The sequence below is a fragment of the Vidua chalybeata genome, chromosome 17 (genome assembly GCF_026979565.1).
Source record: "Vidua chalybeata isolate OUT-0048 chromosome 17, bVidCha1 merged haplotype, whole genome shotgun sequence".
Lineage (NCBI taxonomy): Eukaryota > Metazoa > Chordata > Aves > Passeriformes > Viduidae > Vidua > Vidua chalybeata.
The window spans coordinates 11,526,225-11,545,554 of record NC_071546.1 but is presented as its reverse complement, the minus strand read 5'-3'; the positions used below and the strand labels follow the sequence as shown (position 1 = coordinate 11,545,554).

The 19,330-nt window shown below is 41.9% G+C and overlaps 1 protein-coding gene and 1 long non-coding RNA gene across 5 annotated transcripts in view; one reads left to right on the top strand and one right to left on the bottom strand.

Moving 5' to 3' along the window:
• The window catches only part of GNAS (GNAS complex locus), a 133,754-nt gene that overhangs the window by 100,810 nt on the left and 13,614 nt on the right, over positions 1–19,330 (top strand). The window contains exon 1 of one of the 4 annotated variants that reach the window (XM_053958247.1): positions 15,837–15,922. The exons of the other annotated variants lie outside the window; for them this stretch is intronic. Coding sequence (XP_053814222.1) covers positions 15,912–15,922 — 11 coding nt within the window. The 5' untranslated portion in view covers positions 15,837–15,911. Of the gene's footprint in view, positions 1–15,836; positions 15,923–19,330 lie in introns of those variants that run through there. 4 annotated transcript variants of the gene reach the window in all.
• On the bottom strand, positions 15,180–17,483 carry LOC128796518 (uncharacterized). The gene is made up of 4 exons (XR_008433830.1): positions 17,411–17,483; positions 16,571–16,642; positions 15,725–15,797; positions 15,180–15,554 (listed from the first exon to the last, which is right to left on the bottom strand). It is a non-coding gene; the product is annotated as an uncharacterized LOC128796518 (long non-coding RNA).

The following is a 19,330-nucleotide window of genomic DNA, read 5'->3' as shown; positions in this document are numbered from 1 at the left end:
CCCAAAGCCTGAAGAAACCTGCATTGATGTCAGGAGCCTTTGGGTTAACTATTCAGCAGCTTAGGAGCAAAGCCTGGGTACTACGTGAGCCTTTCAGTGCTTTTTCTAGAGTTGCTGATATCAGGCTGTGCCCACAGATCCCTGAATTTTTGCTTGGCCACCCATTTGATTTTGTGCTTCACTTCACGCTGCGCTTTCCCTGCGAATCCCCTCGCTGGCGCTTCCTGGTTTTGGCTGGGGTGGAAAAGGAAATCAAGTGAGAGGCAGCGTGTGCAGCCCATTTCACACCCGCCATGGCAGGAAGGGCTGGAAGCAGCACGAGGAGCCGTTCTCACGCGATTTCCTGCCTCCCGCTCCTCTCCTGCGCTGCCATTTCGGGGAAGGAGAAGGCTCTGGAGGTGCAGAGTCACGTTTCTGGAACTCCAGCAACAGCAGAGCCTCTCTGATACCTTGAAACTGTGCCAGGCTCCTCCAGAAGGGTTTTATGAGGAGTATTTTTTAAGATGTTTGTTTTTAAAATACTTATCAAAGAAAGGCAGGGAGTGCAGCTATTAGCCGACTGCTGTGCAGGGCTGCTGAAGGATCAGCACATGTGGACACACAAGCTTTTTAATTTCTGATGTTGTGAATTCTTTATATTTTTATTAAGATTTATGGTGTGTTTTATTTCTGGATTTGCAGACTTGCAGAGAGCAGTTAAGAGCCCCAATCTGTGCACTTAATGATTTTCTTCCATGTTGATTTCTCTTCATGACAAAGTTCCTTTCATGGAATGTGTAGAAAAGTGTGTTTGCTCAAAGTCTCACCTTTTTAAACAGTGCCTGATTTATCAGGGGTACTATTGCTGGTCTAATTTCTTATCCATATTATTTATTACCTTTTTTTTTTTCCTTTTACTTTCTTTCCATTCAATGTGATTTTGACAGAGTAGGTTCTCTTGTCTCCAGCTCCTCTGAGTGCTCACATTCAATAGGACAGGAATTTCCCTGGCCTGTATTCCTGGCATACATGAGCTTCTTACGGACAGTGACAATTATATTGTTAAACATTCCCATGAGGAAGAATAATATTCATGTCCCCTTTTGCTGGAATAAAACTGACACAGCCTACTGCTGTGTGAATTCCTTGGCAAGCCAAAGAGTAGACCCAGATCATCTAACTCCTAATTTTTGGTTTTGATTACAAAATCCACGTTACTCTATTCCAGAGTGCTTAGAGATAACTGAATTAGTGTCTTTTTCCTGCTCGTCTTCAGCTTGAGGGAATAGAAGATCATGTTTTAAACAAGGTTAAATTTCAATTAAAGAAATACAGCCCAGGCTATGCATTTTCTGCACTCCACTGGGGTATTAGGTGTATGATGGGGAGCATAGTAACTCCTGTCTTTGCATGACTTCAGTGAAGTCACTACCAACACCCCAAGTCCAAATACATAATAGCTGAAATACACCAACTCCTCCACGTGTGTGCCCTCTCTTGCTGACTGTCAATAACAGGGATGTGCCTGCTGGCAAGTGCTCTGAAAACCAGATTACCTAAATTTAGCCAATAAATGGATTATGAATCCAGCACATGTTCCCACTCTTGTCACAGCTAATCATAAATTCATAATTTCAAGCTACGCTCAACCCCAGATGAACTCCTCTGTCTTCAAAATAAATTACATCCCAGTATGAACAACATAAACCAAGAGGTGTCCTGGAATAGGTTGCTTGAATGTTAGGAATTAGGTGCTGCAATAAGGAAGATACAAAGTTGATGGGCCATAGTGGCAGAAAGACCTTTACAAGTCCAAAATGAGAATAATTGAAGAAGTCATAGCACAGCCTTTTGAGGTCTGTGTGATGCCCATTGCCTCATCCTGAATTACTGTCAAGAGGTTTAACTGTTTGCTCCAGGTATCTGATTTCTGCCTCCACTTTCCCTCCCTTGGCCACTTCCAGCCCCCTGGATTCATTGCCTGCATTCATCTGCTGCTTTTATTTTCCTCTGTTCCACACATCTGTGAATTTGCCAGTTCCTTTCTGGCCTTTGGCTGCAGATGCAACTTCCTTTCCCTGTCTGGTTGTAAATATTGAGGATTTGCCTTCAGCTGGAGGCAGGGCAGACCTGGGTGTAGAGCAGGAGAAAGCTGGGTTGGAATTTCTTCCCCAATTTCTTGACACAGTTCTGTGTCCAAACACTCAGACTTTGCCTTTTAGTTTAAATGCATCACTTGCAAGGGTTAAGGATAAACTCTAGTGTTCATGGATGCCTGATTCAGTGGAAATGGATGTTTTATATTTGCTTTCACGTGTGAATGGATTTGCTCTCACAGCAGCTATTTCTTTGTTTCAGACAAAATTCACATGCACATTTGTTCAGGTTAGGCTTGCACTGGATCAAGAGTGTTTTTCAAAGTTTGGCATGAATGTTAGCATTTTATTTAAGTAAAATTTGTCTTTAAAATAGTAATTTTTTACTATTTTTACTAAGCAGACACCCACGTGATTTGGTCAGTAGATTGCTGTGCTCCTCTAACTGAGGAGTTTAATTTTGAATGTCAAAGGAACATCAGGAGAGTGTAATGAAGGCAGGGTTAGATAACAAACTTACTGACATTTTAGTTCTCTGGAGGAGAATACTGGAGTGGAGTCCAGGGTGTAGTTTGCTCAGGATGTATCTCCATTAATATTTTACTTTTTTAGTCAGCTTTGAAACCAAAGTTGTTATTACCAAAGAATGTAATGTGTAAGTAAGTACTGCTGCATAAACCTAAGTGATGCATCTTCAGAAGATAATTCTGTACTAAAAGTATTTGGCTACAGTCCAGAGTTCTGCAGACAAAGTTCTGTAGCCAAATTTCTTGATGGGTGGCCTATACCCATAATGTTAATTAACAGATTTAAAAATAATTCAGTAAAGATAAGAACGGATTCCTTGTTACTAGTGGTAAAAATGGCAAACTGTGTTGTTTGATAAGAATATTATACTTGCATCACCAAGAGATTTTAAACATACAAATAAATATGACAAAATATGCCTCATCCCAGGGATTTCTATTTCCAAAAGAGAAAGTAATCTTGAGCTTTTTTTAAAACAAATGTTAGATGCATATTTTTGTAATTGCTTTTGAGTCTGTTTGGCTCAGTAGTGTCTGGACTTCTAAGTCAACATATTTCTGATACCTGTTCAGGCTTCTGCTTTTTTTTTTTTTTTTTTTTTTTTTTTTTTTTTTTTTTTGTGTGTGTGATTCTGTTCTCTGCAAACCTACAAATGCAAATGCAGTGGAATATTTGGCGGGGGGGGGATGATGGGAAAGGGTTGCAATGCAATGCAGCAGGAGATGGAATGTAAGCCAAAACCTTTGGTTAATTAAACTCTCACTAATTTCTGCATTTTAATGGCAACAGGTTCCTCATTCCTTCCCACTGTAGTTTTTTCCATCCTCAAAAGTTTTTCTTGTGGTGTTAAATCATAGTGTAAGTGAATATGGTAGAAATGTATGAAAAAATGTATTTTGTCCACTGAGGCTTTTGGAGGAGATGCTGTGAATATTATATTGGCATCTTGCTCTGTTGATAGGTACAAGTTTGTAATAGAATGAGAATTAGTGAACAACACTGGCTCTGCACATTGTGCCTAAAGCTAAACTGACCTGGGGTTAGTGCTGCAAATACAGGTACAGAGTTGCCACCCTGAAAAGTATGTTACCAACTTCTAGTCAAGGAAATGTGTAGGATTGACTTCTGTTGATTGATTGATTGTTTGATTGATTGTGAAGTTCAGGATTGCATAAATAATTTTCCATGTAATTAAAATGACCAATCATTTTCAAATAACTAATAATATATTAGTAACAAAAAAGATGTCATGTGTGTATTCACATGACTCAATGTGCAATCCCTTCTGAGCAATTCATCAGTGTTATTATGGACAAAATAATATATTGAAGAAATTAGTATGTTGCATTGTTCCATAAGATCATTAAATGCAGCTACTACCACAGCATTACTACACAGTTCTATCTTTCTTTCATGATTATAAAGATTAAGAAAAATTCAAGAGGCTGGATCCACTCTAATCTGCATCTTGAAGCAGATCATGTCAAAACTCCTCTCCTCCTGTGAGTGAATTCATTACCAACAGGTTTCACAGGTGTCTCTGGTGGCGTGGATTCCGTGGTGCTCAGCCTTTCATCCTGCCAGTGATGGCACACATTCCTGGAGCCAGGGGGTCCCAGCAGTGCAGTAAATGTTGGGCAGCTCGTGCAGAGCTGAACACACCCTTGGTGTTTTTACTGAGGACAGGCCCCTTGTTTGATGGGGTTTGACACATGCTTGAGAGTCAGACAGTTGGCAAAGCTACATAAATACTGAAAGCTCCAGATCCTTGGGTTTGGCTTTGCTGTACATGGACCTTGCAGTGATAGTCCTTGGTTTTTTGTATTTTTAATCATATTTTCACCAGGCAGAGAAATATGCCTTTTTTCCGGTAAGGAAAGTGCAACAAATTCACCCTAAAAGTAACAGTTTACTGCAGGTGAAACTTCTGTCATTGCATTGCTCAGATGTTTTGAGAAAATTGGAATGAGTGAAATAGTAGATTGTTGTGTACACAGTAATCCTTCAATCCTCTGGTGTTTGTGAAGACAGGTAGTGGTCAGTCTGAACTGGGGAAGAACGAATGTCATAAATGAATTGGTCAGAATGAATTAGAGTGAGAGGTTAAATGAGAGGAGGAATTGTGACTGTAAATTCTGGAAGTTTGTCATGCACCTTGGGTGTACTAGACTTCTGTATTTTTTTTAAGTTTTAACCATTAATACAAAAAATATGTTCAGTTTTACCATAAAATTCCCACAAGGTTATTATAAAGCAGAGCAAATGACATTTTGACTTGTGAGTACTGGACTTAATGAAATAGCAGTGTTGGGTTGCTGTACTGGTGAAACTCTGTGGCTGTCAAATGGTGAAAATCAAACCAAGCAACTCTTACAACTCACAGTAGTTCCTGAGAATGAATTTTCACTCCCCCTCCCAGGCTCTTGCAAGGTCCCTTTGTGCAAACAGAGAACGCCCCAAACGAGGGTAGATTTGAGCTGTGATTCAAACAAACAATTCAGTGTGAGACAGAAACAAGCGGAATAAAAGACTTCCACAGGGGCTGGAGCAGCCTTCCCTAGGAATCCCTCCCGCCAGGAGGAAGATCTGCAGGCACAAAATACAGGGCAAGCTATAAATAAACACTTGAGGAAACAAGGAAGAGCGTGGCACTGGTTGCATCATTTTTGCACGGCCCGGAGCATCGTTCCTGGGTGGATTCTGTGGCTGGAGGGTTGGGAAGCTGCTGTGGGATGCAGTGCTGGATGGGCTGGGGGGCCTGGCAGGGGATCCCCAGGTCTGGCTGCTGCTGCTGTGGAAGCCACAGAAAACGTGGCTGCAGGAATGATGTGCATCCCTGGTGCTCTGATAGCCACGCTCCTGGAAGCAGGTGGGACCAGTATTTTTAGGCTTTTGCAGTTCATTCACCTGGGTGAGTGGGTGCTGGAGCTTTTTGCCTGACCCTGGGAGCTGCTGTTTGTGGTGTTCCCCGTGAGCAGGCATGACAGCTTTTGGAGCACAAAGGGTTTTGTGAGAGCTCTCATGGCTCAGATGCATTGCTGCAGAAAAGGAACATTTCAAAATTACAGGATGACAATTAGGAGAATACTTCATCAAACATAAGACCTAAAAAGCTACTGTAAAACCTCATTAAAATTGCTTTAAAAAGGAAGTAAAAGCAACCATGCCTTCCGAAAGGCAACAGAAAATTCCTGATCCAAGGATGAAAAGAGGCCAACACATTTGCTGGTACAATGTGAAAGCACCAGGTTCGATTCCCAATTATTCCCTGGGCTGAAACTGCAGATCCATCACTGCCAGTCCCGGGGAGAGGGAGCACTGGATGCTGCTGATTGCACGTTCTTCCCTTCATTTTCCTCTTCTGTGAACTCCACTGTTGGGTGATACGCCAAAGCCTTTCCTTCGCTGGGGACTTCAGTTTAAATTTCTTTTGTCTGGGTGCTTGCCTGCAATCACAGGTATTGCTGAAGTTACTGTTTTTTAGAGACCCCTGACAAAGATGTCTGGAGGACATTTGGTATAAATTTACCAGAAGGCTCAAAAGTTTATTGAGGCCATGTGCTTGCATGCAGAGAACATGGTCATAAAATCCTGACTTCAGGAGGGGCAGGCTGGAAATTAAAAAGTAGATTAAGCTCATATTAGGTGAAGAAGTTCTCAAACCAAAGCTGAGTTTAAGTAACTTTAAATACAGTATTTTTAGTAAGTGACTAAGTTCTAAATAAACTGAAAGAAATTGCTGGCTAATTTTACGTGTGATTAAGAGTAATTTCGTAGCAGGATGTCATGGATAGGTTTTGTGATTTTGAACTGATTACTCTGTAGTATATTATACATTGATTTTGTAGCTGAAACGTGTTAAAATAAGTCGTTGTAGTTAAATATAAATCTCTGTTAACTATATTTGCATTGTGGTGCACTAATTAAGTCTCTGAGAAGGATATGCACCAATAAAGCTAATTTGTAATGTGTTCATTGTGGAAGTGAGGGGTTTCAGTGTCTGGATGATAATTTACACCTGAAACGTTTTGGCTGCCCAGTAAATTTTCAGTGAGTGCCTGGGGTACTCTGCAAGGTTCCCCTTCCCCCAGAGGGCTCATGTAAACTGCTCATGTAAACCGAGTGAAAGCTGGCAAAGGACTATTTTTAGGAAGCCTCCTGCAGCTGGGGGAGGGAAGGAGCCTTGGCTCCTGGGCTGCTAAAGGAGCGTGGTGCTGGCAGCAGCCACATCCAGCCCAGGTCAGGTGGCCAGGTCTGCTGTGGGATCTTGGCTGAGAGATTTGTGTTTTTCAGAAAAAAAAAAAAGATCCTTCAGAACCCTAAGTAATTTTTATAAATGAATGAAAATAGCAATATACGTACAGAATTCCTACAACTGTTGAACTGCCTTGTTTGTTTATTGGCAGTGTTGGTAATGCTTGCAAATTTTCTGAGGACAGCACTGTCCACCACTTCTGCTGTTAAGGTATCTAAGAGGGATTTAATTACACATTATGATGTTACCAGATCAGGAGGTGCGTGAAGGGACTGTGAAACTTTGTGTCTGGCAAGACAATTTTCTTACACAGTTTCATAAAGTGTGGCTGTTCTCAGGATATTCTTCTGTAAACAGAGTCTCAAGAGTGAGCCTCCTGATTGTTTTATTTTGGTATTTTCATTAGCTCTCCCTAACATCACTGTGTGTGCCATGAAGAAGAACAGGGTTTGCAGTTAAGGTGTGCACTCCTTTTCTTCCCTGGGTTGGAATGGCTTCTCCTCGTTTATTCTGGAGAACTCCTTGTTCACCTCTGTCCCAGGGTGGGACACTGCTTTTGGATACACACAGTTTGTTATCCCAGGCAGGGCTTGGGTGAAACAAAGTTTCCCCGTTTGTAAACTGATGCTTTGATACAGCTCTTCTTCAAGAGAATTATTAAAGCTCACACCTGCAAAAACCCTTGGGTGATTTTGGACAGTGTGAGGTTTTAAGTGAAGTCATATGAATGAAGGATGATCAATCTTTTGTGGTTCTAATGCCAAGAAGTATTGTGATGTCGTTAAGAATCTTGATCAAGGTCTTGTCATCAAGATTCTTGATCTTGAATCTCACAATGGAGTGGTTTGGTGGAAGGGGTGAGAGGACAGGTTTAGAGATCTGTTTTACCATGATATATTCTCCAAATGGGCATTCCAGACTCCAGGATCTTACAATGTCTCATTAAAAGGCAGATATTAGTATGTTATCTGTGTATTTTCAATGCTAACTCTAATTCTCTACCTCTATTGTTCAAAATTTGTTTCAAAAATAAGGTGTGTGGTATGTATGAAGTGTGGAATAGCCTTATGTGAGGTTACAAGTACAACAGGCTCATTAGTGCCACAGTGGAACAGTTACCAAGGGAAACAGTAATTCAAATGGCCAGTTTCAAAAAGCTTTTTGGAGAAGAACATGTCAGATTATAACTTGCTTTATTGTGATTAATGTGGCTGTTTCAGTAAATTTGAAAATACCAGAATTCCTCTGTGCTCTCTCAGGGCTCTTTGCTAGGTGGGATCCTTGGCCCTTCTCCATTGCTGCTGGAGCACTTCCCCGTGCAGCTCCCTCCCCTGGAGCTGAGCTGCTCTGTGATCCAGCAGTGTGTTAGCATTTGGGTTCTCCCCAGCTCCCTCCAGACCGTCCCTGCCCCGCTTCCCTTCCCTCCCCGGGCGCGCTGTGCGTCCTGCAGCTGCGCGGAGCTCGGGCAGGGAGAACAGCACGAGGCAGGACTGGACAGGTCAAAGCAGAGCTGCTTTCATTAGATGAAAAAAAAAAAACCCAACCAAACCCCAAGCCTGGCCCTCAACCAACTTTTAGGATCAGAAAGGTGTTGAGCCACTTCCCAGTTTCAATCTGATTGGAGCCGAGCCTTGCAGACGCTTGGGAAGCTGGAGCTCCACTGCTGCTTAATTGCTTCTTGTTTTGAAAGATAATTAGGAACTTTACTTAAAAATAGTAACTTTAGTGTTCAGTCCATTAAATTTGTCACCAAGATAATTTCATTAGACTCCCAGCTGTTTTCTTATTGGAATTGTGAACTAAAAATAGGTGGGATTTCTGCTGTTGTGTGCAGGGGCTGGTACCTCCATTTCAGCTCTAACTTTCCCTAATGATGTGAAATGTGTTTGTTTCCCTCAGAGCTTTCTTCTGGGCTGTATTTCAGAAGGTCCTGCTAATTATGCCAAAATTTGCACTGTGGTTTTCTGATAAAGTCACGTGGCACTGAAGAATATGAAACTGATTTCCCTCCAGACAAGTCTTACAAATGGAAGATTGATGCCGCACCCAGTGCATTTTTCTTTTTCACCAGTCTGCGAGAGATGTTTGTAGTAGTTGAACAAATACCTTTTAAAAACAAACAAACACTAATGAACACAGGTTTGTTACTATTATTATTAGGGGTGTGATTTACTTTCTCAGTTCAGTTCTCATGAGCAGTCCCTTTGTTGTGCATAATTGAAATCACAATGTAGATTGTGAGATTATGTGACAATTACCGTGTTTATATTGTGTGCAACACGGTGTTTTTTTGAAAGAAACCTCTGTAATTACCAGAATCTGTACAAGCACATGCTGCTTTTATACATACATGGTTTACAGGGTGAATCAGGTTGTAATATCCATGTTTAAGCAACGGTTTTGTTTTTTTTAAGTTCTGAATTGTTTCACATTTATTCCTGACATCCACACCACAAGGCATCATAATGGATTAATGGTGGACATGCAGAAAGCTGAAACTGATTTTTCTCTGCAGAGTTAGGTCTGTCTGTGTAAATGTATGGCATTTTCCCTGCAGTAATCACTGAATCAGACAGGAGGGGTCTGGTTGGAAGGGACCACTGAGGCCACCTAGTCCCACCTCCCTGCTCAAGCAGGGCCCCCTCAAGCACCTTACTCAGGGTTGTGTCCAGACAGCTTTTAAAAACTTGCATTTTTTGACTGTGATGTTAGTCAAAGATTTTTTTTTTCCCCTTGGGATACTTTTTGACTGTAACTCCACTGAACATATGCAGATTGTGCTGATAAAAATGAATGTAGGTAACAGGAGGAAGTTCTGCTGCAGAGCAGTGTGGGGCTTGTGGGGTTTTTTTAAAGGTTTGATGTTTGGAGCCACAACCAAGAAAGTCAGTGACCCAAATGTAAATTATATAGGCCTTAAGGTTTTTTTTTTTTCTTCCCCACTCTGTTATCTTTAAGAAAAGAAACCAAAAATCATAAGATATGTTAGTAAAACAGGTCTCTCCAATGGAAGTGAGCTCATTCAAAGGAGGGAAATTTTCTTCCTTAATTAAAGTGAAGGATATGCTTATCTGCAGAAGTACTCCAGTGGTGTTCCCTCAAAACCTGTATTTAGATGCAGTGTGTAATTCTGGCACGGTTTATTAGCATCTCAGATCTTTTTTAATTTTCTCATCTGCTTGTTGGCAGTCTGTTCCCTGGACTTCCTGTGCGTGTGCGTTCCTACAAAGCAGATAACTGCAGTTTTACAAGCTGGAGCTGAACGTGGGTGGGATGGCGTGAGGGAAAAGAGCTGTTTTGAAAGCTCTGCACCTGTCACTAGTTCTGAGCATCACCATCCATGCAGGGCAAGCCAGTGTGCAAGATGCTGCAGAAATCTCTTAGGCAGCAAAATTCAGAAGAAAAACAGGAGTGGCTATATTTAGTAGTCGCATATTATTAACTTCTGTGTAATGTACCAGTTGCTGTGCTCAGACACCCTTTTTTGTGGTGAATTAATAATTTGCTGCTGAGGACAGGAAGTGGAGTTGAAGTGCTGTTGTGTGATAAAAGCTGTGTTTCACATATGGTTATGGTGTTTATAGGCTGTGTATGTATAAATAAGCACCTGATACAGGGTAGGTAATGTAGGAACACACCTCCCTTTCACCAGAACCTGTGAATGTTCTCTGCAGACTTTCTCCTGACCCATCTGATGACAGTCTCTTCCACCTTGAAGCCTTTGCTGCTGTTCTTAGTGTAAACCACGATCCGGAAGCTCTAATTATAGTCGTGCAGAACAAATGGAAATCCTGGAATTGTCTCCAGCACTCTGGAGTCACAGAGTTGCCAGTTGCAGGTATCAGAGCAGTAGGTGAGCCAGCCCAGGATTGTTCCCCTGGAGCTGCCTCATGCCTTCACTTCCCAGCACAGCTTTGAATTACACATTTATTTCCAGGTCTGTGGACTGTGACTGACGGCCACTACGTTTTAGGCATATATTTGAACCCAGACTGCAATCTGAAGGGTGCTGTACATCATTTAGTGCTTCTTCAGACATTATAAGAGGCTTGCTGGGTTTATATCTTTTTGCAAAATAACAGGCTTGGATATTGGGCAGCCAGAAGCCCCAGCTGGGACTTAACAAATGTTGATGTGGGAATAAGCACAATATTTGGGGAAGAGAAATACCATTTTAGACCCCTTCTCATCTTTCCCACAGCAGCAATTTTACCCATGGCTTTTAGTGTCTTTTTTAGTTCAGTTCTTCTCCTGAGACTGTTTAAATGTTTCTTTCATGTAGAAGAGGAAATTTGCAGTCTGTTAATGAGTAATTTAGGTTTAGGTTTTCATCCATTTGAGATGCAAACATGAGACACTGCCCTCTGCAGACAAAGAGATGGTGAAGATGTGCTTGTCTCCTGCTGGAATCATGGCTTATAGTCATCCAGTGGATTTTGGAGATTTTTTTGGAACTTCAGTGCACACCTTGGGCTCTTCAGGTTGGTTTTTCCTTCCCTTGGATTCCCTGCTGCCTGGCTGTGATTGAGTGCAGGGGGGTGGGAAGTCCACCCACTGGTCATGCAAAAATGAGTTGTTATTCATAGCTCTGTGATACTTTCTTTTCAGTGTAATAAACCAAAAAAACATAAACCAGTATCACTGGAATTTCAGAATTAATGCCCACTGAGATGAAGTTCTTCCCCACCTCCTGGTGTTTGCTTCATGCACCATTTTGTACTTGTTTCATGACAACAGTGGGTAGAATCTTTCTTTTGTTGTTCTCCTTGCCCCCATCCCCAGAGGAAAGGTGGGACTGGAGTTAAGGTTTCCAGAGAATGTGGCAGGAATTTAAAGTGAGCAGTTTTGTCCAGGGTAGCTCAGCTCAGAGGTTCTCTCCAGCCTCAGCTGAAGGGTGGTTTGTAGTCAGGGCTCTGGCACAGCTGGGGAGCACAGAGAGCTGTGTGAGAGAGGGATGGGGCTGTGGGAGAAGATTCCCTGCCCAGGCTGTCCCAGTCCTTGGCCTCTGTAAAGGCTGCCAACAAGGAGGCCAGTGAGGATGCTGAAGGGTGGTGTGTCTATGTCACCTCTGGTACCTCCTGAATCTTAATTGAGAAATCTTCATTCAGTCTTAATTCTTCTGAGTATAAGGTTTCACCTCAAGATAGAGCTGTGCCTTCTGCTGCTGAGGAGCTTTTGGGGTTGTAATGCTGAAATAGTTATGTTCTGTGAATAATACATTTAGTAATTGTTTAAGTAATTGCAACACTTTTATATAGGTAATAAATAGAGTCAATAAAGCTGGTTCAAAAGAGCTAATTCCCCCTGAAGCAGCCGAACGACTTCCTCATTTTAACATTGCAAAACAAGCCAATTGGAGAATAAGGGATTTTAAGAGTTGTCCCAAAATTTCCCCATCCCTCACCCACACCGCTCACTCCAGTCCTGTCTGGATTCCATGTTTTGCAGCACCTCAGTGCTGCTCTGTGAGCCATGGAAAACCTCCCTGAGCCGACGTGACTCTGGTGAGAGAGGAAACAGGCGGAGGTTGTGCCTTGTCAGGGATTTTACTTTTCCTGTGCACGCTTCATTCTAAATTCTCTGTGACTGCAGCATTAAAAGCACACAGCTTAGAAAAGTCTGCATGAAAAAAAAAACATTTTGCAAATGTTAGAATATGTTTTGTAAATACAAAGTCTGTCCTACTGTGTTTTACAGTCATTTGAATGACTAGAGCTTTTAGTACTATTTTAAGGTCTTTTATAGCTGGCTGTGTCTTTTCAGAGGTGAGATTTAAAGTTCATATTTTTGTAATGATTTAAATTCTGCTTCAGAGTGAGTTGAGTCAAGTTAGGTCAGCGGAGAAGAGGGGGAAGGCCAAAATACTGTATTTAAAAGATTCTAGAATGGCTTGTCATGTCCCTTGTTAAATTAGGACCCTTTGTGAGTCTTTGAAAAGCCACATTATTCTGCAAGGTGTCCATTTTAATTGCAGGCTTAAAAGCACTAAATACCAAATTCAGTTTGTGGAAACACTGCACAGTCAGTGGCTGTGTGTTGATGCTGTCACAGACACGTGAGTAAGCAAAGATGGGGGGTCTGTGTTAGATTTTCCTTCTAAGAGTAGCAAAAAGCAGAACCATGAAACTGGATGACTGAAAGGTTTTTCATGGGGAATAAAAGAGGACTGCACTATTCCAGAACCATGGTGACTCCTGTGAATGGCTTTTCCACAGAAGTAGTGTGGTCACCTTTATTATTTACCTTTGATTTTGGCTTCAAGCTTGATTTCTTGCTCCTTTTATCTGCCTGAGTGTAATGTGTGCCAGGGACAGACAAGCACTTAAACTTGACTTCTTCATTTTGTTGTATGGCAGAACTCAGAACCAGGTATTTGCTTTTCACTGTAGCCAAAGATGAGTGTCCCTGCAGTGCTCAAAATTCACAGTACAAAATGCTGTTGCAGCTCTGTACCATTTGCCTGGTTTCAAATGATATCTTTTTAATATCCCTAGTATTAAATTTCATTATCAAGAAAAAGAAAAAAAAACCAAACTGTATTGTTACAACTCACTTCCAGATGAGAGATGGCTCTTTACAGATGCTTTCAACTCCAGGTGCCAGTTTGTGCCTCTGCTTTTACAGAGGCCTGGAGTTGTTTTTGCTGGGTTGAAAGCAGAACATTTAAACAAGAAGGAGGGGGGAAAGCCACATTCCTCTGAGGAGAGCACAAGCTGAAATGTGAGCTGCTGTGAGGTGTGGGACTGTCAGCCCAGCAGGTGCTGGCAGGTACTCGGTCCTGTCCGAGGCCCTTCCAGCCCCTGCCCGCAGCCCCACGGGACAGAAATGAACATTTCAGTGTCCTGTCAGCAGCACCAGAGTCAAAATTACTGCCTTTTTGCCAGAGAACCCAACTTCCTAAAGTACTGAACAAAAATCTCAGCTGGGATGGTGCCTAAGCAGACAAGATTCCAGCACTGGATTTATGTCTTGCATCTAAATACATGCAAGCTATTTTTGTGAAGATCTTTGTACAAATTATTTAAATAGGGAGGTAAAGTCCTCCCTCATCACCCTGCTCAGAGCCCAGCAGAGATTTGTCTTCCCATTGTTTGGGCTCATCTGGGGCCTGATTCCTTCCCTGAGCTATCACTGCTTCCTTAATTCCTGCGGAAACTCGGGCTTGGTTCAGAATTCCTTTTCTGTCACGTGAGGTCCTATCAGCTCCACTTAGCCTTGTCCCTAAAATTCCTGTTACAAATGATGTTGCCCATTTTCCAGTAGTAATTGGGGAAGTGCCTGGTTCTGTGTTCTCCCTGTTTAGGTTTACAAGCCACACAAAAGCTGAAAAAATGTGGGAACTGTCTGAACCTTCATTTTATCTGGTTTTGTAGATAGCTCTGTTTCTTCAGTTCAGGGAAACTAGTATGGAGTATTAAGCTTGTTAATTCTTTTATCATCTGAATGCACTTTTAATAATATTTTAAATTGTTAAAATAATTTTTTATTTATTATTGATGTCATTAATTCTTCAGCTGAAATCAATTCCACTGATTTGATGGCACTGGAGGGAGCTAACAGACCATGAGGATAAGATTCATAAAAATACTTGGTTGAAACACAATGAAAGATACCCCATTAGGTTCACCTGTTTTAATTGCTCAGAGCAGCCTACAATAGAGGACTTAAACCTATAACATGTACAGGTTATTGCCATATTAAAAATATTGAATTGAAGGAAGCTTTCATACACTTATTTGAAATCAAATATGGAGAATTTCAAACATTCATATTCAAAATTCATTAAAAATTCTTCATTCTGAATTGGACTTTACTTAAACAGACTCCTTAGTCTAAGTTAACAGCAAATATTCTTAAACCTAAGATCCTCATTGAACCTTACAGATTTAAATTAGATTAGATTGTGAAAAATTATTAAATTTCAAGTTTTTCTCCAAGTTCAGTCTCCACAGAGCACAGGAGGGATGCAGTCACTGATGCATTTTTTGGTTTCTTCTGCAGTATATAAGGTCTGTGACTTTAGCTTATAATTAAAAAAGGTTTAAAACAGGAAAATCCCTGGACTTGTTAATAGATACTTTTCCACATTCCAGAAAACAAGGCATGACAATAATGATATTAAAAATATGGATATTTAGGGGGAGCAGGTGGGAAAGAAGTTCACCAGCAGCCACACTGGAGTTGTCACTAGTCCAGGTTTTTGGTTTTTAGATAGTGAAGACCGTGGAAACAATTTGTTGTTTTCTTACAATTAAGTGCTAGACTTAAGGTTTTAATTCCTTGTGTAAAATAAAAAGTTGTGGTCTTTCGTGTGCAGAGCTTTTGCTGAAATAACTGGAAAAGATACCAGACTTGGTGGAGGACCCAGATTCTTTAAGATGACAATCTTTGAGAGTCACAGGAGGTCAGAACCATTTCCAGCACCGGGAAGGACAGAAATGTGGATAAGTAAAACTGAAGGCAGGCAAGCAAAATTGCTTTAAAGTGTAAAAAAGATAAAATATCCCATATCAAAATTTCATAGTGTCTTGCAAGAAACAGGTTCATTAATTAAGCCCAAGTTTCTGGTGTGTATGGCCCTCCAAAATTCAGGAGGAAGCGTTGGCAGAGCAGCGAGCAAAGTGGAGTAAGGAGTTCTGCTGCACGAACGTGTGATTGCTCCACCTTTTCCCAAGGTTTTGGTCTCATTTTGCAGCCTTGTTAAGAGAGAAAATTAAAAAGTAAAAAAGTTAATAGAGATTGCACCATGTTCCTCCCCACTCCCTCCCACCTCAGGCCTGGGATGGGATGGGATGGGATGGGGTGGGGTGGGGTGGGGTGGGGTGGGGTTGGGGTGGTGTGACAGTGATCTCATGCTCACCAGTACCTTCCACTGGTGTTCCAAACTGGGCCTGGGAGCCATCTGGGCTGGGAATGCAGATCTGGGGTGAGCGGGGTCCCTGGCCAGCGTGAAGGAGCACAAATCCTCCATTAGGATCGTTCCATCAAGGCAAGGAGTTAATGGCAGAGGGGAGCTGGAGATGCCATGGAAGCCCTTCCAATGAAGGACTGGAATGCTGGCCAGGTTTGGGTCATCCTGTGTAATGTTTGCTGCTCTACAGCCCTGTCCCCCTCATCTTTCCCCCAGACAAAATGAGAAAGTTTGTCCTTTACGTGGGCCAGAAGGGGCTATCTTACACTGATGTATGAGTTGCTTTCTTAAGGAAGAAAAAAAATTAACTCTTTTTTATATGATTTACATCAAAACTTGTCAGCTGGTGATAGGCTCTTAGAGTAACTTGGAGTATCTTTATAAAAACCAATAAATCCTGCATTGCATGTTTTAAAGGACATTATCCAAAATCCTTCTGTGCCAGCTGCTGTTCCTGAGGTGTGCGTTGTTCAGATGGCAGGGGAGCAAACTGGATGTGGTGAAAGGCAGGGGAGGGGACTTTACATACAGCTCGAAGCCTGGGTGGAAATAACTACAATTTTTAGCAATGAAAATATCCATGTAGGGACCTAAAGGAATCCTGTGGGCTGATGGTGCAGCTTGCGTGGAGTGCATGCACAGTGCCTTTTTGGCAGACAGAAGATATTTTACTGTGGCTTAATGCTTATTATAGTTGCAGTTTCTTGATCACCATCTGTAGTCTCTATTGGTTTTTGATAGAGCAACTAAGATTTTATATTTTGGGAGTGGTGTTCTCTGCATTATACCACGCTGACTTACTACTTCCAGTGTCTGGGAAATAACAAAGTCTCACAACTTCAGTCTGGTTCCTGAGCTGCTGCTTTCCTGCTGCTGGAGAAAATATTTAATCTCCTCATTATACAAATGGCTTCTGTTGAGTAATATTGACAAATACACTGAATAACATTTTTGACATAACATTCTGTTCCCACACAGATAATTTGGACGTAATTGAATGGGTTGATCAAGAGCCCGTGCTAAAAATACGGCATTTTCTCACCCACTGAGTGGAAGAAAATGCTTGCTCCAGAGGCAGTTGGGTGGCACGGAGCTGTTGGGAGGTGGGATGGGATATGCTGTGACTCCAGTTCTGTCCCATGCTGAGGGTGCAAAGGGATGATGCTGAGAGCAGCCCTGGCACAAGGATTTGGGAACCACGTCCCTCTCCAGGCTCCTGGAGGCACGGAGCAGCCTGAGACTGATTTTAGCTGGAGCAAAGCACTCCAGCCTGGGCAGGATCCCAGCCAGGATGCCTGTCAGACCCGCAGGAGCACTCAGTGCACTTGAGCCAAAAACGTACAGAAATAGTTGGGGGGGGGGGAGGAATTTTAGGATCTCTTTTCTTTCCTTCTGTTTTTCCTTATTTTAATGGTCTCCTGGGCAAAAGGCTGCATTGTTACAGTTTCAAAAGCAGGGTGGTTGTGCTGCAGACGGGTGGGGAAGAGAAAGAAAAATAGACCTTAGAGAAAGGCTGGCTGTTTAGTATGCAATAAAGTGACTTTTATACCTCTCCCAATCTCCTATCAAATAAATCTCGTGCTAACAAGCAATCAAACCCGTTTCCCTGCCCTGCTCCGCACAGCCCGAGCCACATTGTACCTTTCCAGCCTTTGAAACTGCCTGTGCCTATTTTTATTTGTCAGGCCGGGGCTGGGCTGGCCCCATTCCAGATGTGTCTCACAAGATTTGGTGCTGATGAGCTATTTATAGCCCTGTGGTTCCATTGTCATGGCAACCGTGCTAGAGGCCAAGGCGGCTGGGAGCTATTTCTGGACTTGTGCTGTAATGTAAAACTGATTGGGAAAGTTAGTGCATCCTCTAAGCCAGACTAACTTTAGACAGGCAGAGAGAGGGAAAAAAAAAAAAAAAAAAAAAGAGACAACTCCAACCTCTTTAAATAGATTTTTCTCTTTCTCCTACCTTTTCCCCGTTTCCCTTTCCGAGCGCCGGCAGTGTTTGAAGGCTGCTTTGCCTTCTGCTGGGTTTGTCTGAAATTCACTCATGCCTCCCGGCGGGTTACGCTGCTTTAATTAGGCACTTTGGGAAGCAGGGTGCGTAACCAGCCTCGTTTTTAGGGCAAGGTTTGAACTTCCCAGAGACACAGAACTAAAGGGGGCTTTGCTGGCGCGTCCTGGTTTTTTGGGATAGTTGCAGTTCTTTGTACCCCATAGTTTTAATACTCTGTTTTTTGTGTGTGCTTCATGTTCTCCATGCCATATAAGGAGCTGTAACCTTGATTACCACAAGATGATTCCAAATATATGGAGTCATACTTTTCAGCTTTCTCATTATTTGCTTCAAAATTAGACCCATGGTGCCCCTCCGCCTCCAAGTGGCTGGAATGCTCGAGGTTCTTCTGGAATTACAGCTGGGGCCGCTCTCAAAATCACTTTTCTGGGATATGTATGCGTTGACACCACCTGTAATTAAATTCTGAGCTTCAGACTGTTTGTAAACCTTTCTGTGCGACGCACAGTTTCGATAAGGAAATCATAATAGCGCTTTGACTGGAAACTGGAAATCAAAAAGTGTTTGCAGCTTCTTGGGAAAGTTTTCTGGAGACTTTTGGTTTACTTCTGTTCATGTCTTATGCTACATTTCGAGGTTCATTTCCAGCATAAATCTGGTTTTCAATGGGACCCTTATGTCTGAGGACTGATATGGAGAATGTGGTTACAGGAACATCGTATAGGAGATGTTTTTAAATGCAATGTAGTGCTCTCCTAATTATACCAATAATACTTGCTACAGTACTGTCCCTATGTGCCTGTCTCTGTAAAGGTATTTTCTCTTTCCTGATTGTAAAGTTGTTACAGTAATTACAAAGGTTTTGTAATTTATTTTCTCTCTTTATCTAGTTTTGATCAGGCAGAAAAAAGAGCTGTGCCTTTCTGAGCATTTTTAATTTTCCAGTAACGTTTGTGGCACGTTTTCAGTGACGACCTCAGCAGTAAAAGCTCCCCCTTTACAAATAATAGAAAACACCAGTACATCTGTAAAAAACAAGCAGTCAAAACCTACTGATGTCCTAACTTAGATTTTTAACTTAATTTGAGGAAAAACCTGAACAAGTTTGGTTTCACATGCTGCCCATGTTTGCAGGACACTATAAATATCAGCAAATTGAACATTTCCTTGTTTTATTTGCATCATTCCTGTAACTCTGCCTGCTGATCTGCTCCTCTTGCAAAATAAATGAGCTGAAATCTTTATCACCAGTTTAAGGAATAGGATTCCCTCCTCTCCCCACCCCTGCTTGCTTTGAGCAGCAGAATGGGACAGAGTTGAGGACAGTCAATTTGTTCACACACAAATATCCTTTTAAAAGGGAATTTTCTATCTTTGTACTCATCCTATGTCTCTGGCTCAGCATAGACTGTATAGCTGAAGAAAGAATTTACCAAATAGTTAACTGCAGAGCTTCTAGAAAGCTTTGCTGAATAACATAAAGGATTATGGCATGGACTAAAAAGGCAGGAAAGCAGTGGTTAAAGCATGGTCTGTTCTGAAAAATAAAAA